General features: G+C 42.2%; 2 protein-coding genes across 7 annotated transcripts in view; one reads left to right on the plus strand and one right to left on the minus strand.

The window, feature by feature from the left end:
- LOC134354074 (GTP-binding protein 1-like) overlaps positions 1–13839 on the plus strand; it is a 40263-nt gene extending 26424 nt beyond the window's left edge. Inside the window, exons 8-13 of one of the 2 annotated variants that reach the window (XM_063062813.1) lie at positions 5378–5560; positions 7851–7986; positions 9831–10009; positions 12274–12453; positions 12700–12750; positions 13432–13839. In XM_063062813.1, coding sequence (XP_062918883.1) covers positions 5378–5560; positions 7851–7986; positions 9831–10009; positions 12274–12453; positions 12700–12750; positions 13432–13521 — 819 coding nt within the window. In that variant the 3' untranslated portion in view covers positions 13522–13839. The remainder of the gene's footprint in view (positions 1–5377; positions 5561–7850; positions 7987–9830; positions 10010–12273; positions 12454–12699; positions 12751–13431) is intronic. The other variant, XM_063062814.1, reaches the window with a different exon arrangement.
- Positions 13840–14040: 201 nt separating this feature from the next.
- The window catches only part of LOC134354075 (epsin-2-like), a 65697-nt gene continuing 56623 nt past the window's right edge, over positions 14041–23114 (minus strand). For 4 of the 5 annotated variants that reach the window (XM_063062817.1, XM_063062818.1, XM_063062820.1 and 1 more), the window contains one exon: positions 14041–22949. In XM_063062817.1, the coding sequence (XP_062918887.1) occupies positions 22663–22949 (287 nt within the window). In that variant the 3' untranslated portion in view covers positions 14041–22662. The remainder of the gene's footprint in view (positions 22950–23114) is intronic. The other variant, XM_063062819.1, reaches the window with a different exon arrangement.

Below are 23114 nucleotides of genomic sequence, written 5' to 3' on the forward strand. Positions count from 1 at the left end.
GCCCCCCCCCACACACACACACACACACAAGCAGCAGCAAAGCATCAACCCTCCCCACTCTCGCTCCCCCCACCTGCCTCAGCAAAACCGTCAGCCATGCAAGCAATAACAAAGCCCCCAAAGAGACCATGATCTGCAGACCTTCGAAAACAACTGTTCACCCCAATAGCTCAACATGCCACAGGCTCTTTCTCACTAATGAGGGAGAGAAAGGTATCGCTGCTGCCATTGCGAGGGGGGAGGCCAACAGCTCACTGTTTTGATGTTAGTCTGTAGCATCGCTTATTTCAACAGCACCATACACTGCTATCTCAATGCTCCAATCTCCTGCGGTGCTTCAGATGGTGACACCAGCAAGGAAACTGGTTGTCCACAGGGCCACGTCCCGAAGGTGCCTGTCTTCCAGGCTACTCCTGGAGATGCTAGGCTGCTAATAGAAGAGGTGTATTTTATCAAAGATTATAGAAGGTCAAAGGGATAACAGTCCTACTGCTCATGCAGTGGAATAGGAAAGTGTGTCATCTGAACCCCTGGGCATCGTGCAGGAGTTCCAGAGGACAGTATCAAAGATTATCTTTATGTGCAGCAGGTTTATCAAAACATGCAATGAAATGCGTTGTTTACGTCAAATCAACGCGGATTGTCCTGGGGAAAGGCTGCAACTGTCACCACGTTTCTGGCGCTAACATGGCATGCCCACAATCTAACTAACCCTAAACATGCATCTTTGGAATGTGGGATGAAACTGGAGCATCCGGAGGAAACACACGCAGTTATAAGGAGAACATACAAACTTCTTGCAGACAGTGGCAGAAGTTAACCTGAAGACTTGGTGCAGCACTATAAGGCATGCATTTACAGTACTGAGCAGAAGTCTTGGGTGCTTACAGCTAGGATGTCTAAGACTTTTGCGCAGTACTGTTTTTGTCAACGTGGAGCAGCGGAGAGCGAGTTTGTAAATCTGGCGGGAGCAAAGGATGTTAGGAATGGCAAGGATGGAACAACCCAGGAGGGTTGTGGGACGGGTGGCAAAGTAGTGCCAGAGGTGAGGGTTGGCGTGGGTGCAGACACACCCATCCCTGAGACACCAGGCAAAGTCATTTGATTCCAAACAATTAGTTTATTGATCATTACAGAATGTTTCTCTGGTGCTTCCTGCTCTCTCCCCTCTCCCTGCCCCGCCTTCTCCCTCTCAGTCCACAACAGAGACCCTATCAGAATCAGGTTCACCATCACGTATCTCATGATGTTTTTTTTTGTGGCAGCAGCAATGTTCCCTCTAACTTGTAGTGACTAGTGTGCTCAAAATTCTTATGCTATGCCATTTTTTTGCCCAGTGACAATGTGTGCGCACTGAATTTTTAAGTGGAAGTAAACCTGAAGCTATTCCAAGGACAATAAACTACCCAGTGCAGTTTGTTCTTCATTGTTTAAAAGAAATAAAATAGTACACATCAAACAACAGGAATTCTGCAGATGCTGGAAATTCAAGCAACACACATCAAAGTTGCTGGTGAACGCAGCAGGCCAGGCAGCATCTCTAGGAAGAGGTACAGTCGACGTTTCAGGCCGGGACCCTTCGTCAGGACTAACTGATGGAAGATTTAGTAAGAGATTTGAAAGTGGGAGGGGGAGGGGGAGATCCAAAAATGATAGGAGAAGACAGGAGGGGGAGGGATGGAGACAAGAGCTGGACAGGTGATTGGCAAAGGGGATACGAGAGGATCATGGGACAGGAGGCCTAGGGAGAAAGAAAAGGGGGGGGGGAACCAGAGGATGGGCAAGGGGTATAGTCAGAGGGACAGAAGGAGAAAAAGGAGAGTTAGAGAAAGAATATGTGTATAAAAATAAATAACGGATGGGGTACGAGGGGGAGGTGGGGCATTAGCGGAAGTTAGAGAAGTCGATGTTCACGCCATCAGGTTGGAGGCTACCCAGATGGAATATAAGGTGTTGTTCCTCCAACCTGAGTGTGGCTTCATCTTTACAGTAGAGGAGGCCATAGATACACATATTAATACACATCAATGTGTCTTATTTCTCATATACTAAACAACAGCATTAATAATATCAATCTTTTCACATATTATTGAAGTTGTTTGAAATGGTCAAACAAAACATATAAAATCTCAAATCACACGTTCCTGACCTCATGAGCTTCCAGTGCAGCAGTTTCTACTGTTTCATCAAGACGTACCCCTTTCAATGAACTAGTTCGTTTATGCTTCACACCCTTGGCTTTTTTGGAATTCAACATAGTGAATCAATAAGTTCTTTGATAAAAACAGTATAAATAAGCCAGTTCTAAAAATCTGCAGACAGATCATTGCAAACCTCACGTTGTCAACACTGTCCACATCAGAAATCAGAAAGGGAAATGTGATTGTGTACAATCATGAAATATACTTAAGGTGCCAATGAGGTAGGAGGTGACAACCTTCAGTGCGCAGTTTAAATTCCTTTGTGCGCTAGTACTAAAAGATGTGTGTGCGCACTTTGGAGGGATCGCTGGGCAACAGTACACTGCAATGCATAACATTACTATAGTACCTAAATGACAAGTAACATCTGAGCCAAATGTCATGGGCATTGTCCATGTCCATAGAACATCTTCTCAACATCTATTTGCACTATCAAGATCCTGGAGGTAATTGTCACTGTTGATGATAAATTTAACTAGGTCGGCCACACAAATGCTGATTGCAAGAACAAGTCAGTTACCAAGTATTCTGTAATGATATGTCTTCTGCCACTCAAGTCTTTGCACCATCAGCACAGCACAAATCAGGGAGAGTGATGGAACATTGCCCTCTGGCTAGATGAGTGCAGTTCCAACAGTGCTCTAACCTGACATCTACAAACCAAATCATCAAGTTTACTGGTGACACAGCAGTGGCTGGCCTCAACCACGATGACAAAACGGCATACAGAGAGGAGGTAGACCGGCTAGAAGAATGATACGGGCACAACAACTTGAGCCTCGACGTTGACAAGACCAAAGAGATGATTGTGGACTATAGAGACGTGCAGGCTGACCACTCCTCACTACACGTAAGTGGCTCCTCCTTGGAGAGTTAGGAGCACCGAGTTTCTGGGCGTGCACATTACGGATGATCTCAACTGGTCCCTCAATTTCACCTGGTCAAAAAAAAATCACTGCAGCGTCTCCAATCTGAGGAGACTGAGGCAAGCGAGGCTCCTCCCATTTTAACCACAAGAGCACCATTGAGAGTGTGCTGACCAGCTCTATCACACTGCTATGGGAATTGCAAGGCTTCTCAGCACAAAGCATTGAGAGGATCATTGGGGTCCCTCTTCAGGAGCACGGCGTACATAGGATCTCTAGCACATTTAGCATTGTCACTGATCCCTCCCATCTGTCCAACAATCTCTTTGGCCCTCTTCCCCCCCACCATCAGACAGGAGGTATAATGGCATTAGGATAGGAAACAGCTTCTAACACCGCTCCCCCCGCCCCTCCCCAGGCCATAAGACTGCTGAACTCTCTGCCACTGCCCAGGTAGTGTCATTAGCATTATACTTTTACTTTTTAACTGGTATGCACCTTGATGTTAATTTATTTGTGGTAATATTACTTTGTGTTCTGGGTATGAGTTGTATACGCTGTGTTGTGCAGCTTGGTCTGAAGGAGCGTTGTCTCCTTTGGCAGTATACCTCTTTACGGTTGAATTACAATTAACTTAAATTTGAAGGTAGCTGGTTTGCTGGGTTTACCGCCCACCAATGATGCAGCATGAATCATCCGCAAGGTGTACTGCAACAACTTGCAGAGGCTGCCGTCACGCCAAGTCATGTGAACTCCGAAGGTTTTGAGCAACAGGTTCATGAGAACACTACCTGCACTTCTCTTTAAGTTTCCAATAGGCATGATATAGAAAAAGACCAGTTCTTCATTGTGACTGCCTAAATCAAAGTTCAAAATAAATTATCGAAGTACATATATGTCACCATATACTAACTTGAGATTCATTTTCTTGTGGGCAATCCAAAGAAACACACAGAATCGATGAAAAACTACACACAAACGACAACAAATTGTGCAAATACAAAAAGAAAAGTGAAATAATCATCATAATGGGTAAAAATTAATAAATAATATTGAGAACATGAGTTGCTGAGTTCCTGAAAATGTGTCGCTAGGTTGTGGGATCAGCTCTGTGTTGAGGTGAGTGAAGTTACTCACACTGGTTCAGGAGCCTGATGATTACGGGATACTAACTGTCCATGTCCTGTGATGGAGTGGGCTGTACCTTTTCGAGGGCACTGGTGTTTCCGTACCAGGCTGTGATGCAACCAGTCGGCTTACTCTCCACTGTGCATCTATAGATGTCTATACTGAGACTAAAGTCCAGAAAGTCTGTACTTAGATCATAGCACATTACGGGCCCTTTGGCACAAAATGGTGTGCTGACCTTTTAACCTATTTCAAGATCAATTCAGTGCTTAGCCATTTCTGTCCTGGGTTAAAAAGGTGATTGCTGTCCCCTCCATCTGTGCTTCTGCTCAGCAGAGTGGGAATTATTCTGCTAGAAGGACTGGAATAGTTGGAGAAGATGACTTAGCAGCATGTTTCCCATGGCAAATGGAGATAAATGCTGACTTTGACAGTTATGTCCAACTCCAATTTTTAATTTAAAAAAAATTAAATAAAATTTGACACCAAGCCATGGGATGAATTATTTGTATAGATGATGAAAAACTTGTAATATCGGAAATTTTTAAGAAGCATGGAAGGAATGAGGCAAAGACTTTTCAAAGAGGATTTCAGAACTTGGGAGTCCAGCCACTAGAGGCATAAACTTGAACTGCAGTAAACCCTGGCTTGTTGAAGGGAATATTCCTGAGACAGGCTCTGGAAAATAGGGCATTACCTTTTGGCCCATGATCTTACTCTGAGCTAATTAAACTAGTAATTAAATGTTTGGTTATACTAATCCCTTCTGCCTACACTATGTCCATATTCCACCATTCTCTGAAAATTCACGTGCCTATCTAAGAGTCTCTTGGCCTGTATCGGATTTGCCTCCATCACAACCCTGGCATTCCAGACACCAGCCACACTGCTATTAAACAAAGCAGCAGAAAATGGGTGATTAACTGAAACTATTGAATCCTTCCTATATACTACAGTGAACATTTCTGACATTGCAACACTTTGACTTGTCCCTTTAGGCCTGGTTAAGGGGTGTGGTAAGAGCTCAATATTTACGGGGAAATTCTTACCTAAGCAGGGCCTTGCATAATTCCTTGTGAAAATATGTGAAGCTATGGGGAAGTTATTATCGATGACTGGGTTTCCCTGACACTTGCCATTAACTCGCAATCCCTGCTATGCTCCCACTTTATTTTTTTCTAGGGTGTTGGAACAGTGGTATCTGGAACCACACTACGAGGTCTTATTCGACTGAATGACATTTTGCTGCTAGGACCTGACCCGCTGGGGAACTTCATACCCATTGCTGTGAAGTCTATCCACAGGAAACGAATGCCAGTCCGTGAAGTGCGAGGTGGTCAAACTGCTTCCTTTGCTTTGAAGAAGGTATTTGATGCTTGCTGTTCGCAGTTACTAACATTTCATTAATGTTCAGGATACCAAGGCCCATTTCTTCCATCATGTACCACCTGATGCACAGTCTGAATGTATAAACAGTTCCTCCAATTTTACAGACCTAAAATTTGTGGCATATTTAGTCCACTTGGCCCAACTGGTGTGCTGTTCCACAAGCTTCTGTGCATAATTGTCCTCTGACCACATCGGAACAAACATCAGTAAATTCCCGTTACTCCTAAGGGTGTGATTGTGTTGAAATGGAGCAGGGCAAGATTTGTATGAAGCACAAAATGCCAATTGTGACCTGTCTGCTTGGAATGGGCAGATTCTCTGCTACATATTTTGTGTTTATCTATTTTTTGTAACTTCTTCAGTGCGGTTTACCTTTCCTAATTTAGAGTATTCACTCTGATTGGAGAAGGTCATGAATTCTTATAAAATTAATCAGTTACCAAATTGACTTAGAATTACAGAGGCAGCTGGCTTAACATATGGTGACTGCTTGAGTTAGAAATTCGCCCTTGGAGAATTCGCAAATCACCACCCAAAAAAATTCGAGATCGAGATTAAAATTTAGTAGAAGGGCAGAGTAGACTCAATGGACTGAATGGCCTAATTCTGCTGCTTATAGTAGAAAACTTACTCTTGCAGAATTTATTTGGGGAGGGGATCAACCCTTTTCTTGATACTCACAGATGACATGTCTTCTCATTACAGAAGATCGTGATAGAGCCCATTCTCTAGTCTAGGAGCACAAAACCCTCCCTCCCCTTAACACGGTTTGCTTGTATTTGCCACTCACATAATTAAGTGAATCTGTGGCAAGAACTTTTGGAGAAGCTGTCCCAAACTACAACTATACCAAGTCACCCGGGCATGGCACAATCATTGTGAAATGGGGAAGAGAATAATTTCTGCTCACAGAAATGTAAAAAAAATATATATTTAGACTATTTTGGAGGACAACGAATGACAAAATGGGGACTGCCCTTGGTACAATCTTTTGAAGAGTTTGTGACAATCAGGAAGTAAACATTTTCATATTTGGCTTGTGTTGTGGGGGAAATATGATTATGGTGTTCAATAGTAACTGGGTAAACACATGAAAGGAAAAAATTCTCAGGGCCACAGGGAGAACTGAATTGTTTTAGCACAGCTGTTCTACATATGATGGGTAAAATGGCCTCCAATGGTCCTGTAATCTTTCTGTAGCTCTCGTGTGTAAAAACTGTGGAAAAGTCTGTCTTCTGCTGAACCCTATGAGGAGTGCAATGTTAGAATGCAGTCAGGAAGTCACTAATAGATGCCTGACTGGAAGCTCAGGGTTTCACTTATGGTATACGGAGAAGTGGAATTGTCAGTAATTTTGGGATAATATCACAGGAATCAAATATGGAAATGTTCATTTCCTGATTGTTTCTAGTCCTTCCCAAAATAAGAAAGGATTATTATCTTTTAATACAAGAAAGATAACAATCCTTACTTATTTTTGGGAAGGAATAGGGACAATGGGGGTGAACATTTTCATATTTGACTCATTTATAATTTAAAATTTCCCCTTTTGCATTCCTGAATCCCAGCCTTTACTAGAGAAAAGAGCCACCTTCCCACCCTCCCCCCACCTTCTTTACAGGGCCTCTGCCCCTTCCTCCTTCAGTCCTGATGAAGGGTTCCAGCCCAAAACGTTGACTGATCGTTTCCACGGATGCTGCCCAACCTGCTGAGTTCCTCCAGCTTGTTGAGTGTTGAAAAGAGCCTCGTTCTGTATGGTCGTACTTAATGTTATCTTCCTGCTGTAGGTCACATCACCTAAGGGATGACAAGGGAGCTAGCAGCTGAGGATGCTACTCCTGGTTTTCTTTGCAAGTGATGATTCCACATAACTGTGTGTGTGGGTGGGGTGGGGGGGGGATGAAGAGACCACATCCAAGGAGAATAATATGAGGAGAAAGTTATAAAATTCATCTAGTCCCTGGGTTAAATATTTTGGAACCTGCACCTTCACAAAAAGTGGTTTGAAATATTTTCAATCATTAGATCATTTACTCCATTGGCCAATGAGCCAGATTTGGAAATAAGAGAATTTAAAGTTGGATTTGGTAAAATGTCATAAGAAGGGGATGTTGGGGAAGGGGTGTTTGTCTCTACCCCTGCTTCAGTTTGTGGCTGAGTTCTTGGTCATTATCTACCTTAAAACCACAACAGAACCCTGCCAACTCTAACATTTATATTGTGTACTTCAAATGTAGAAACTAATGGAACTCTTGTTTCTACTCAGATTAAGCGATCGTCCATCCGAAAGGGCATGGTGATGGTCTCTCCAAAACTGAATCCTCAGGCTTCCTGGGAATTTGAAGGAGAAATCCTGGTGCTACACCATCCGACAACCATCAGTCCCCGCTACCAGGCCATGGGTAAGCAAACTGGGTGGAAGTTGCTTTGCAGAATTCCCATCTCTGTTCTCCACCCGCACCCCGAGTTGGGAATGATTTGTTTATGCCAGATGCTCGAGTTTCACAGGGTCAGGAAGAGGTGAAATTAGCTTCTCAAGGTAGAATCTTGGTACAAACTCCACACCAAGTACTGGAACATAATCCAAACTGAAACCCCCAGTACTGCAGTACAGATTGAGTACCCCTTATCTGAAGTGCTTGGGGCTGGAAGTGTCGTTGATTTTGGAATATATAATAATCTAGCTTGGGAGCACCATCATTTCCAACTCTAAACTTATGTGCTACCGGTAAACAGTCTTTGTTTTACACTTGTTCACACAAGTACTTAACAATAAAATGATTACATATTAATATAATGAAAATATAATGTGTGCAAGGTAACAAAAGCAGCACAGCAGCATTGGGAGAGAATACCTGAATCAGCTGTTGAACAACGGCAGGCTTTCGCTCTCCACCTATGATGCTGTGTTTTGTTTAAGGTTACAGTGCACTATTTGAATTGTTTTCAGTTTTGGGTAAGGTATGAAAAATAATCAGCATCGTAGACTTATTCTGGTGTTAGAATTTTGTGATCAGCAGATGCTTTAAAAGTTGAGTGGCCTTCCTTTTCTTGAATTTCTGCAACCAGCCTGCCATATAATCACAATTACCTTCAATTTTCAGCTGTCATGATAGATTTTTGCTTGTTTCATGATCAGCATACCATTAAGCAGCATATGTTCACTCCAACGCTGATTGATGATCAAGATCTTCATTTTCCACTTTATGCAGTTTTTCTATTTTTCACGAACTTCTGTTCATTACGCATGTGAGATCACTTCTCAGTAAAACTATGTTGCACAGAGGCCTGTGCAAGGCTTTGTGGAATTTTCCATTTGTGACATGTCATCACCAAAGAAATTTTGGATTTTGGAATGTCGGATAATGGGTACTCAACTTGTATTGGGACATTGTTTAAAGTGAGCCATTAACCTATTAATACATCCAGTGGCCACTTTATTAGGTACTCTTGCTTGTTAATGCAAATATCTAATCAACCAATCGTGTGGCAGCAACTCAATGCGTAAACACATGCAGACATGTTTGCGGTTCGGTTGTTTAGACAAAGCATCAGAATGGGGAAGAAATGTGATCTAAGTGACTCTGACTGTGGAATGGCTGTCGGTATCAGATGGATATCTCAAACTGCTGATCTCCTGGGATTTTCTCTCACAACAGTCTCTAGAGTTTACAGAGAATGGTGTGATAAGCAAGAAAAAATCCAGTGAGCGGCCGTTCTGTGGGAGAAAATGCAATGTTAATGAGAGAGGTCAGAGGAGAATGGCCAGACTGCTTAAGGTGGACAGGAAGGCAACAGTACCTGAAATAACCACGTGTTACAACAGTGGTGTACAAAAGAGCACCTCTGAATGCACAACCTATTGAAACTTGAAGTAGACGGGCTACGGCAGCAGACCATGAACATACACTCAGTGGCCACTATTAGGTACAGGACTTGTGTCATATAGTGGCCACTGAGCGTACTTGCCTGTTGGAAATTACTTGAGCGATATTTGAGGAACAAGAGAGTTCTGACTGGAATCATGGGCTAATGTTATAAAGTTGAATTGGATAATATATTCCACTTGTGGGAGCTTGTGTTCAAAATGGGTGCAGCATCTCCTGCACCATTGACTGGAAGTTTGGTAATGAAGCCGTTTGGGTTATCCTGAGGCTGTGAAATGTCACTTACATAAACTAACTCCATAATAAATCTGCACTGTGTCTGTGTATGCCGGATTCATTCAACTCCTTCTCATAAACAGTGCACTGTGGCAGCATTAGGCAGACGGCCACTATTCTGTCCATGAGCAAAGACTGCCTGCGCACCGGGGACAAAGCCACTGTTCACTTCCGCTTCATTAAAACTCCCGAGTATCTGCACACTGATCAACGCCTCGTTTTCCGAGAGGGCCGGACCAAAGCTGTGGGGACTATAACTAAGGTAGGAGTTACCTTACTGGGTTGCAGCAGGCTTTCAGCACCAGGGTGGGATCTGCTGTTTATATATAAACCAGAGCCCAAGAGCACCTGTGGATCGAATGAGAATCTGATAACACAAGCAAATTTTTAATTTGTGATTCATCTGCCTGTGACACAGAATGGATCTTTTCTGAACTTCCTTTTGCCTTCAGTATCTGCCTATTTTAAATAGAGCACCATGATTTCCCCACAAAAGAAAATTGGGAGGTCAAGCAGTACTGTAGAAAGAGTTAATATTGCAGGTCGATGCATCTGAATGTTTTTGGCATTTTCTGCTTTTATTTCTGATTTCCAGCAGAGATTTGATTTTGGATTCAGATTCATTTTATTTACAGTATTTATCCCATGTACATCGAAACATGGACTTAAGTGTATCATTTGCGTTAATAACCAAAAGATTTTTCACTTGGATTTCCACTGCCACCCTGTCCTCTCCTGAAAGCAATATAAGGTAATGAGTCTTTTAGCTGGTTCCACTGTCAATTAGATCATGGCTGCTCTTGCCTCGCTCCTCCAGACACATTTACCCATTACAGGTCCACCCCGGGTCATAGCAGTGTCCCGTTCCGGTGAATTGTTCGCAACATGAACAGTTTGCAAGTCGGAATTGAGTTCCCACGTGTCAGAAGACACCTGCATCACTTTGCAAAGCCATAGTAATTTGGCCAGTCTCCCAAAGGGAGTTTGTACGTTCTTCCTGTGCCCATGTCTTTCCTCTGGCTGCTTCCAATTTCTCCCACATTCCAAAGACCTCCAGGTTAGTCGGGTAATTGGGTGGCATGGGCTCGTTGATCTGGAAGGGTCTATTACTGTGTTGTATCTCTAAATAAAATTTTAAAAATGTATCGGCTGTGCGTAACTAGTGCATTCACAAATTGGAGAAGACCTGTATAAATTCCTTAATCCTTTGAAGATGGTTTTACTCCTGAATAGCCTGACTTTTAAATGTTAAGTCACGCCTCATTTCATAATTCTTAGAGGATGTAATTGCTCTTATATTTACAGTATAAAGTCCCGGTTAATATTTTAAGCCTTCAGTAGATCATGTTGTAGACATGAGGGAGTATGAACCTAGTCTGTACAAACCTTACTACGAGGAAATCTGCAGATGCTGGAAATTCAAGCAGCAACAAAATGTTGGTGGAACGCAGCAGGCTAGGCAGCATCTATAGGAAGAGTGGGAATGGGACGTGGAATTTAAATGTGTGGCCACTGGGAGATCCTGCTTTGTCTGGCGGACATTCCCATTCTGATATGTCTATCCACGGCCTCCTCTACTGTCAAGATGAAGCCACACTCAGGTTGGAGGAACAACACCTTGTATTCTGTCTGGGTAGCCTCCAACCTGATGGCATGAACATTGACTTCTCTAACTTCTGTTAATGCCCGTCCTCCCCTTCTTACCCCATCCCTTATTTATTTTTTTTATTTCCCCCCCCCTTTTTTCTCCCTCTCACTATAACTCCTTGCCTGCTCTCCATCTTCCTTTGGTGCTCTCCCCCCCTGCCCTTCTTTCTCCCTAGGCCTCCCATCCCATGATCCTCTCCCTTCTCCAGCCCTGTATCCCCTTTACCGATCAACTTTCCAGCACTTGGCTCCATCCCTCCCCCTCCTGTCTTCTCCTATCATTTCAGATCTCCCCCTCCCCCTCCCGCTTTCAAATCTCTTACTATCTCTTCTTGCAGTTAGTCCTGACAAAGGGTCTCGACCCAAAATGTTGACTGTACCTCTTCCTATAGATGCTGCCTGGCCTGCTGCGTTCACCAGCATTTTGTGTGTGTTGTCTGTACGAACCTTGTAGTTCAGCCATTGACCTGTGGACCAGATGTGGCACTGCACACCAACAGGTGTTTATGGACAGAGTTTACAATTACCACACAGCATGGCTTAAGTCGTGCATTGTGGCACTGTCACTCAGTGACAGGACTGCCTTTGGATCTGAGACAGCTAATTCAACTACCTCAGCCTCGTGCATTTAGCCATTGACATTTTTTCATTGTTTGAATAACTTGCATCCCAGCATCTGGTTTGCTCAGTCATTGTGGGATAACAGATCCATGCTAATCCAGGGTAGTGGTGGATTGCAGGAAGTGGTAGGATTAATGTGTGGTTCCAAGCATGATATGGATTTTGTGCCATTGAGAAGGGGAGTGGCTTTGGGCAATGTTCTGATCAGCCCAGTGGAGTTTATGGTAAGGACTGACTCAAGCTTCCTTTGCAAACCAGCTAATCCAGACAACGAACACATCGCCCTCCAACACCAAGCCGCTCCAGCTGAAGATGCAGTCGACAAAGAAAGGTACCACAATGAAGAAAGAGGAGGCACCGACAGCAGCAAGCTCGACTCTTGACGAAGGTCTGTCCTCGGGACAGGCAGCTGCCTTGCATGCACTGAACCAGCCTCAGGTAGGGCGATGTCTGGGTTGAAAATCTGCCCCCATCATGTGTGATCCTAGAGGATGATTGACCATAACTATACAGGTGCTTCAGCCCTCCAGGTTCTATTGCTATCAAGCACCTAATCCCATCCCATTCTCCTTGTCGAGGACGTGTGCCTGATAGTTCTGAGGGGAGGGGTGAGGGGTGGTGCCGGGTGTCTCCTCTCGTTCACTTTGTCCGTCTCTTTGCTTTCTCCTGCTGCATGGTTTTCAGATGCCTTCAGAGGAGGATAAACATAACCGGGATGTTAATAAGGAAAACAAGGTAGCAGTATGGATTCACTTGTTCTGGTTTGGTCATAAAGTTGAGCATGCTGCTCTTGGAGCAATCTGCATTTATAGACTGGTGTTGTTATATTAAGGTCCATAAGATGGAACATCTTAAGTTTGATCTATCCAGTAGTCCACTGAAACACTCCAGTGTGAGTGTGGAATTGTAAGTCCTTAAACCAGTCAACTTATCTATGAGAGAGAGCTCCAGTCATCCAGGATTCCCAATCACTTTCTGACACCCAGTGGCTGACCAGAGCACCAGCAGGCTTTAGCAAGTTTTCACACATTCTGCTAAACTATCTATGGGTATTAAAACAAAATCCCACAGAAAGTCATCGGCCATATTGTCTATGGCAGTAACTGGACACTGCATCTTTAGAAAGTTAAAGTTGAATAAACTTGGTTATTACTATTAAGGAAGGGGAGGGGTGGTTGCTTGATTACTGTGGGTAGTAGTTGCTGTAACCTGGCTATGCATCAGGAACTTGGAACACTTGATTGTGGTAACAATACATCCCCCCCACCCCCCCATGGTCATCTGAGGCAAGTAAGTCTTTTAGCGTGCCTTACTACTGGCCTGACCCTGCAGTGAACTAAATCCTAGCAGGCAAGATACTAGGATCTTGCCACTGAATGTTTTGATTTTTGTTTCTCCTGTTTGATTTCTTCCCAGCCCAAGACTAGTGGCGGCAGAAGGCGCGGAGGACAAAGGCACAAGGTGAAATCCCAGGGAGCTGCTGTGATTCCAGCAAGTGGTTGTTAGGTAGTTCAGAAAGTGACTCTGCAAGACAAGAAGACACTTGTTCCATCTTGATCACTACTTCCCTAGCCCCTCCCCCTTTCTTCTTCCTCCACTGCCCCTGCCAAAAAACCAAAACTCAACCTTCTCAGAAATCTCATTATGGAAGTATCCAGAACTAATTAAGAAGTGACATGAGAATTGTTACTTTTTTTAAAACAACTTTTTTTGGAATGGATTTTAACTTTTTTTTAAAACCATTTGCCGAAGGCTGATGTCAGTGTCAAATGTCTCTTTTGAATTTTGTGCATGTGCGTCACTCTTTTGATATAAAGATGTTTAATTAATCAAACATTTGCTCTTTTGAGTTTGAAGTATGCAAAGGAAATGCATTCTGCTTGTTTAATTTCAGTATTAATTTTAAATTTACTGACCACCTTTAATCAGACTCCCACAGTTCATTCAATCTCTTGGCTGTGACTGAATTATTTATTAAAGATAGAGTTTTATTCTGTTACTTTACAAGGTTATAGTGACCTTAATAGATCTGTATTTGGCCCCGTACTGTCGTCATCAAAAAAACCTGGTACCTGAAACCACTCTTTAACCAAGTTGTCACAGAAGCCACATGACAATTTTGTCTTGGCAGTGGTGTAGCCTTGTCCCTCAAATGTGATTTGAAACAGCAACAACAGTAAACCTGCTTTTGGAGAAGACTTGTTACAACCCACCTCTTGATGAGTACCTGTTTCTTGATCAGAAATGAGCAAAGCTCTGGTATAAGACTGGTTAGTGGGATCTGACCTGGGTCAGTTATTACCTTTTGCCTGGCCTGTAGTTGGAATTACTTTTGATGTGGAAAACCTTAGTCCTGTTCCTGTGGGGGTGGGGTCGGTGAAGTTTCTATTGAATAAGACCTGATCTTTGAGATGAGTAGTTCTCTTTCCTCTCTGGCATATACAGGACATAGCTGGCTAGTGGTGTAGTGACATCTGCACCAGACTTTGAGGTGCCCAGTTCCAATCCAGCTGGCTCCTTGCACGCTTTCCATCCATCATGGGTTGAGTGTCAACCTAGCAACTCGGCCTCGTAAAACAGACAAACTCTAAACGGCAAGGTTGCTGCCTGATGCGCCAGTGAGGCATGTGAGGATATTATATGTACAAGACAGGTCTCATCTCCAAATTGTCATAAACCAGGGGGAGAAAAAAGGTGGAATTAAGCTGGACATCTGGTCATTATGACTATCAAAATCTTGAGAAATCCTGCAGTTGTAACCAGACAGCCTGCCTCCAAATTGAGCTGAATACTCCAAAATTTGGGTAGCTGGTGAAGATATTTTTTTAGAACCTCCATATAATTGGTACTCTGTCGATACAAAGGGTGAGGAAGGAAACTGTCAGTGGGAGCTGATGGTTAAGTTCATATTTGTATACCCAGTACTTCGACAGGTGCTTGTGCCTGTAATGCTGACAAAATCTTAAGTGCTTTATTTTTGAAGACATTTTTTTGTGTGCTTAAATATTTCTTAAGCAGTAGCTTGTACACAAGGATGTTAATTCATAGCTATGTTGGACTTGGTGCACTTGGTCTTAAACGGGGACTGGAAGCTACAATATTGTCTTTGTGCTGTCTCGTATTGTTGGAATGTTCCACCATCACTAGAGGTCAGTCATGCACACGGAAAACAAGCAGCAATGGTGGTATGTAAATTATGTCTTGGATTTTTTTTGTGGCTTGAGTTCCTGGATGTTGGATGAATTCAATACGGGCCTGAATTCAATGTACAATCTTCCAGTGCAGCTTATTTATTGTATTACAACTGAGTAAAAGTGGGGGCTTTGGAACCAATTGGAACTGACAGGCTACCATGTCTTAGTATCGCTCTTCCCTCAGTCCCCAGTAATGCTCAAAGCAAGAGGCACATTGAGAATGATCACCACCAGAGGGCTTTAGCCCTTCCCTGTTTAAGGGCTAGGGCATTGTGCTTTACTCATCAATAAAATGGTTCCATTTCATTGAGCTGTGGCTCAGTTTAGTCCAATGAGAACTTTCTTCCTCAGTATTTGGACTGGATGTCTGTGCTTTATGCAATGTTGTCCAATGCAGTGGCCAAATGAGAATCTACAGTACTCTGATATTGGTGCTTGGCCCTGTAGTTTCAATCTCTGTGAAAAGGAAAAGTACTTTAAGCATGGCTGCAAAACAGCCTCTGACCAATGACTGGAGATATTTGCAGGTGAAGTACGTATTTAATTGGGTGCTAAATATTTTGCATTTGGCTAAGTTGACACTTTCTTTTGGGCAACATTGCAATTTAGCTTCATTGTTGAGAAATGAGAATTGTTTCAACTGAAAAACTAAGGATGTATTAAATCTGCAATTAGTTTGTTCACTCGAGGGTCATAACTATGCACAAGGAAAGCAGATTGATTACTCTGTAGTTTTTGCAACAGCCATTATATTAAAGTCATTTCTATAAAGCCCTTTACTACATTGATCCCAAAGCAGTTTAGAGAAACTTGAATACAGCAAAAATTCAAACAGGTAATTTAATCATTATCATAACAGTGGTTTTGTGATGAAGGATAAATATTGGACACCTGGGTGTTTAATACTTCCCTAAAATATAATGACATTAATGGGAGCCACTGAGCAGCTGTAATGCAACAGAATTGACCTATACAGTATTTAAGCAACATGTACAAAATGCTGGAGGAACTCAGCAGGCCAGGCAGCATCTATGGAAAAAAGTACAATTGACGTTTCGGGCCAAGGCCCTTCAGCAGGCCTGAAATGTCCACTGTACTTTTTCTCCCATAGATGCTGCGTGGCCTACTGAGCTATTCCAGCACTTTGTGTCTGTTGCTTGAATTTCCAGCACCTGCAGAGTCTCTCGTTTGTGATGTGATTACCATACTGTATCTATACCATTTTGCTGGTATTTTTCTATGAACTTTTTGTAAAGTGAGTGCACTTTCTAATAACCTACTGATTATTGCAGAGAAGGAAGCTTTGCTCATTTGCCCACCTACCTCGATTATGTAATTTGATACTCCTATTTACTGAAAATCAGCAGTCAAGTTTGCATCCCACATTGGTAGGTCAGGGTTTGAATTCCAGAGGGTTAGTACAGTATTCTAACCAGTAGTATGTTTTCAGTGTATATGAATGCATACTAAGTTGCTGAGCGACGTTGATTTGAGATAAATACCAGTTTCTTTGAACTTGTGTACAATCTTGAGCAACAGAAGGTGAGGAAAATTATGGGGACAAATCTTCCCATTTCTACCAATTTATAAAATGATCTTAAATAACATTGCACATAAGTTCACACATTTATTTTGGAAGTACAGTTAATATGGCAAATATGACTTTAAATATTTAACCAAACCGATGGAAATCTACAGTAAAATGTAATGACTAACAAAAATTCAGGTGCCCAGGTTCATCTTAGATTGAATTTCCTTTGTAACCAGTGAAATATCATGGGCTAGCGAGAGCCAAAGTGAGTTTTAAAGCCACTGTAACAGCATAGTGATTTTTTTTTGTACAACTCCAAGTGAATAAATATTGTCACAGCTGGAACAGCAGTAGATGGAAATGAGCTGAAGTGATTCCACGTCTTCTGCTATTTGCATTGGAAATAAAGTCTAACCACGTGAAAAATGGGCTTACACAGTAATTCTGGGCACCACTGATGTAGCTGACAGTGGCAAGATATCAGATCAAACGACTTGAGCAATAAAACATGAACTACACTGTATAGTGTTACAAGCAGTAAGTGCAAACAATCCTTCAAAAATACTGACAGTCATCTAACAAAATAATGAAGTGGGTCCCAGACCCAGGAATAAGCAGATTCTTACCATTCCAGCAGTCAACGTACGAAAGGGGGCTAGCTCACTTAGAAAACATGGAACTGCACCCTGTATATAGTATTGATTCTTGCACCTCAGTTATAAATATTTGTACATTAAATATTAAAATTAATACATAAGATATCCTACAAATCAATTCTTTGGACATCTATTTCCTTAATGCCTTAAAATTAAAAGAACCCATTGACGTTTGAGATTCAAACCTATTAGCATTATAGGCAGCAGGTTCTGGGGCAGAAAAAAAAGCTACCAGTAATCTAATATTCATTTGCTAGATTGCAACCTGTCTGACTGAGAAGTGGAGATGGTAAAGAAAGAGAAAGCATCAGGTCTTGAGTCTGAGTTTTGCCAATGCAGAAAGGTGCAGATGCTCCTTGGGTCTGTGCAGTTTGCAACAACAGCTCTTTCGAGGAGCATACGGAAGCAGTTTTGACATCAGCTACTATTGACACAAGCAAAGTAACTCGATGTCAATTCTCAAAATGTAAAATGTGACAAAAGGTAGCTAGGTCTCTTTCTAAATCCTGCAATGTTTACAAAAATAAAATACTCAGTACAATTCCTAAACCAGTTTAGTCTTTCTTTAAAATAAAGGTTGAGAAGAAATGTTTTCAGAGATTCAGGCTGTTTCAGTATTGATGTCATTAAATATATCCCGTGTAGTATCCTTTCAGAATTGATGTCAGAAACAATTCACAGAGATTGTTATAAAATAGTTACTTTAGGGAAAATGAGGAAATGAAAGCTCCAAGTTGTAGGCTAAAGGCTAAATGTATGTATGTATCGGTTAGTAGGCAGAATTGCAGTGGACAGTTTGGTAATGTTCAATTTTTCATTGAAGAAGCGGATAATTATAGTTTTGATCAGACCAACTAAAGTGAAGTGGAAACGGAGCTGCTTCCATTTCCTATCTCCCATGAACAGTAAGTCACGTTGAAGACAAACCCTCACATAAAGGAGTGTTATTGGGAAGCTTCTACAGTCATCTCTCCCACTTTCAAACAGTAAAATCTCCAACTCTGCAAAAATCTTCTCACATCTGGGCTCATTTCTCAGAACATTAATCCTGCTGTGCTCTCTCCAGATTCAAAGGAAGAACAAAAGTCAGAAGAATCGGCCTATTTAATACTATGGTATAAAAAGAGCAACACACTTCAAAAGAGATGCTGTTGGCTCAAGTGTGTGATGTTGAGTGAAAACTGCAAAGGGATGAGAGCTTTCAAAACATGCACATACATACAATTTGTCTCAAACATGCATAAGTTTCTAATTCTGAATAAGAGTATAAATTGTACTCTTTTCAATGACTTCTTGAATCCTCAAGATTTGCACCTTCACTATCTGCATTACCAGCAGTTCATTACAACTTCACATCTTTCAACGTGATCCTGAAACCTACGTGCGGACACCTAATCTGCAACTACCGTGCCAGTACTCATATCTTCACTTCAGTTTTTAGTAAACTTTTTACTTGTATGAGAAACCATAATTTCAGACAAATGTTAGCATTAATTGTCAGAGCATAGCTGGTACACATTAGACACAGAATACAGATCCCTCTGAACTGTCCTCTCAAATGTAATCATGGCAAAAACAGCATAGATTTAAGATTTTCTATACTGTGCTGCCCTGGGAAAGTTTGATAGGACAAAGTAAAACTTGCTGTTCCATCCAGCATTGCCAGGGATGGTTAGATACAAATTTCCTTTTACACTGTGCCAGGGCAATGCCATTAGATGTGAACTGTAATATGCTGGAATTTTGATCCTAGATCCAAGCCCCAAGCAAGATACTTTTCTTGCAACTGCCACAGTTGTCTGAATTTGTTAATTATAAGCAGCAAAAGAGCACTATATCCCCATTGTACTGCCCTGACCCACAGTATTTTTAGAGTAATTCTGCCTGAATGGCATGCTTCACTAATCTCATGATCGGAAAACAAGGACGAAGTGCCAGATAGGAAACTGCCTTTACAAAGTTGGATGCTTGATTTGTCTTGAGAGGGGACAGGAGGAAAGATTGTGAAAACAAAAACTTGCCCATTTGGTGTGAGCTGCACACTGTATCACATCAGTACTGAGAGAGATTACTGAAACAAAGATACCACACCTGAGCATGGAGTGTAAACTGTAATCACGATCACAAAAGCAGATGTAAAGAAATGCAGTGTAGGTCACAGCTTTAAGACAAGAATACATCTCCAATAATAAATATTAAAAAACTGCAGTAAATCTATCTTCAGACTTAAACGTATCTTGTGCTGTAATTATCGTCCAGTTTTAATCAAGCTATGTCTTTCCTGAGAGGTACTGAAACTTGCTTGGTCAGGAAAATGACAGTCACTGCACAATATTAAGAAAAACCTATGCCTTGTGGCTCAGGACATTGACCATAGCACCAGTATCCATAGGTAATATCAGAAGGTGGCAATCAACCATTTTTTCATGGTTAATATCATACAGGATTATAGTTTAAAGGGATTAATCCTATATTATGCTTATATAGGTATGCTAATGATGGCCTTCCACCAGGGTTTTGGTTACCTGCCCTTATGTCAATGGCTTTGTTTAAAGGTTTTTCTTGTTTGGCAATGCTCCAATTGAATAACTGGGGATTTTTTTTTCACTTTAAAAAGTGGACTTTTTATGCAGAATTGCATTAGGGTGTCACTATTTTAAGTAATCTATTAGTACTGCGATGAACTAGTTAGAAACCATAATACTGCAGTAGGTTACTATATGCAGTGACTATTAATACTGTGGAGAGGCAGTATTCAAAGATCATTGATTCTGCCAAGTACTGAGCTTTACTGTAAATGGCTACCATTAATACTGTAGTGGGTTAATGTACAACAGTTATACTGTGCAAGACAATGTCCTCAGGCAGTGCTCGTACTTTCTGAATTGCAAGCTCCATCCACTTTCTCTCTCCTGAAATTACAGTCATTTTATTTCCTCGATCCTATACTAAAGCAACCCACTAATAAATATTTAAATAATAACAATATTATCTTATTATTGAAACTTTTCTTACAGGTTCAATAAAGGTCTGAAAACTTTATCCTGACCAGCAATGGTCAAATAATGTAACAGAGCAATGCAGGTTTAAAAATCTGAGTCCTTGCTTTCTCCAGGTTTTTGTCCTGTAATCTGTGCTTGTAAACTTCAGAAGTATTCTATGTAGTTGATCATCCACCAGACCTCGCCAATTCTGATTGTCCTCTGAGTGAGCCAGCGAGGAGAAAGGGTACACTTTAGAAAGTCCAACCACTCTCACTCACTGGTACCCAAACTAAAACAAAAACTTAATAATGTTGTTTGACCTGGACATTTTGATAAGAAAACTTAAAACACGTTGTATGGGGAGAGTCACTGAATTTGAAAGTTATGTTCAGTATAAAAGATTAGCCACTTCAAGAGTTCAACAAGTATCTTTGACAGGTCTTAGTCAAAAGTTTAGCACAGAACTTTCTCCACTCATGAAGACCAGTAGAGAGGTCTGAAGAGGCAGAGATGAGATCCATACTGTAGTCAGAATGTTTCTCACCGCTGTATCCATCCATCTTGACCATCTCTCACCTTTGCTCTAAATTTCCAGAGAAACGCATGGCTGTCTGATGATTGACTAGGAGACAAGTAATACAAGAAGCCAACAGGAAAGGTGCAGAACCCTCTGGGCAAGTGAAGAAGCACTGATTCATCAGCCAGAGTTACAAGTGTTTCAAGCAATTTTCAAACTGAAATATGTTCGTTACATATCTTTCACCAGTCACTTTCCCCTTCTAGCCACATTTTAACAGAAATAGTGGCTACTACTTATATGTATTGCAGAAAGTGCACAAAGGACATAACACCCATGCTAATTGTACCCCTGAAGCTGGCAGACCAGCTAGAGGTGTCTTGTTTGTTGTAGTGCCCTTTGCAGTTAACTACCTCTTTTACTTGACGATGGCTAGGGTGGCTATGTCATTCTCACTGTGGTCATATGTGTTAGTCCAAGATTCTTTTGAAAACTGGGTTCTGTGATTCACTTGTGTTTCAGTTCTACTATTGTTCCCTCTTAGAAGTCTGAGGTCCTGACTGTAAGTATTGGCTTTTATTTTGAGAAAATGAATCATTCAGGCATGTGAGGTCAAGAGCTGATGAATCCAGGGGGAGGTAAGGGAACTGCAGAGATGTTTTATCATTCAGGCCTGGGTTCCAAACACTCAAGCCAACAACAAAAAAAAACAGATTAGTAAACATACGACTGCAACAAAATGTAAACATTTTTTTAAAAGATACTTTAAAAAAAAACCCCGATGGGAAGCATTGAATAACAGACAGAGTGGTAATGTATCACCTCAAATAAAAGGTACCTGGCCCGGGCGCTCAGCAACAAGTTGATGAACAGAGCTGGCTTCAGATCACTTGCCTGCTCCGCCCCATGGTTCACAAGTCCTGGTCTGTGAATGTACCCGGCCATAAAGTGACAGCACACTGACTGAGAGACCAATGCAACAGGAGATGGTGAAATCAGAGGAAGTAAGCCATACTTTTCCCCTTCCACCACTCAATGACAGTCCTAGAGGAGGCAGCTGCACTTCGATTCAGACGCCGTATCCTGCAGAACTGATTGGGGAATTGTATAAAGTAAGTGCTGAAGGACTGGAGAGGATCTCTCGAGTCAGGCAGTAGTGCATGATATTACCCCAGGCGGGGCTGAGAGTGGGGCTAACAAGAACTAGGTTCCTGGACAGTGCAACCCACTATCACAATGTTGCTATGGTGCTCCAGCCATCTAATGGTTACCAGAGCTGAACATTAAGAAATACTGTTTCCTCCCCAACTATTTGGCCTCTTGTTAATGACCTAATCTACCCTCTATCTGCCCCCAAGCAGGCAGCCAGTAATCTGCTCCCAATGTTGAGGGACGGATTTGACAGGGTAGATTAGTCTGTAAGGGGCCCCAGTCAGACACCATCAGCTTGGTGCAAATGGAAGTTGTTACTGGAGCTTGATCACCGAAAGCAGTGAGTAGTGTCTTCAGGCTCCTGCACAAACAGAGGCTGCTAATACCTAAAGTGCTCCTAAACCACGTATACCGTTTGCCAATTCATAGTGCACAAGCGTTATTCATCACAAGTCAAATTCTAGGAACTTTTCTGTATGTTGTCATATCACAATCGTCCAAAGGGAAAAACTTGGTATATTTTTGTACTTGAGTTGGCATGGGGGAAGAAAAAAAATTATAAAACAGATTACTTAAAAGTTTTGAGCTGAAATAGGGACTTCTCTGACCACCATCATAATAGGAATGGGTTAGTGGATCTTGGAGAGGGGCCAGGGGCAGGAGGGGTTGGCGTAGCAACGTAGGTCGGGCCCATCACCCTTTGCACGTTCGCACCCTGAGGCATGCCCATAACGGGCATGGTTACCATGGGAGCGACCGCGACCCCGACCCCAGGCATCGAGGAGAAAGGGGTGCCGCTGACGCTGACGGGTCCAAATGGAGTCTGGGTTACAGCCATCACGGAGCTGGACACCTGAGTAGGGGTGCTGTGGAACGGGTTTGCTGTTGCTGGGGGAGCACCTGTGAAGAGAGGGAGAGGGAGACATTAGAAACTCGCCCATCTTGTCCTGTCCACTCTGCACTGCCAACATTTGCGTTAATGGGAATGTTGACCCATATTAAGATTCAATTTTCATGGACACTAGCATCCTTCAAGCCCCCACCCAGCGACCGTGGGGAACGGGG

This window comes from Mobula hypostoma, chromosome 11 (genome assembly GCF_963921235.1).
Source record: "Mobula hypostoma chromosome 11, sMobHyp1.1, whole genome shotgun sequence".
NCBI classification, from domain to species: Eukaryota; Metazoa; Chordata; class Chondrichthyes; order Myliobatiformes; family Myliobatidae; genus Mobula; species Mobula hypostoma.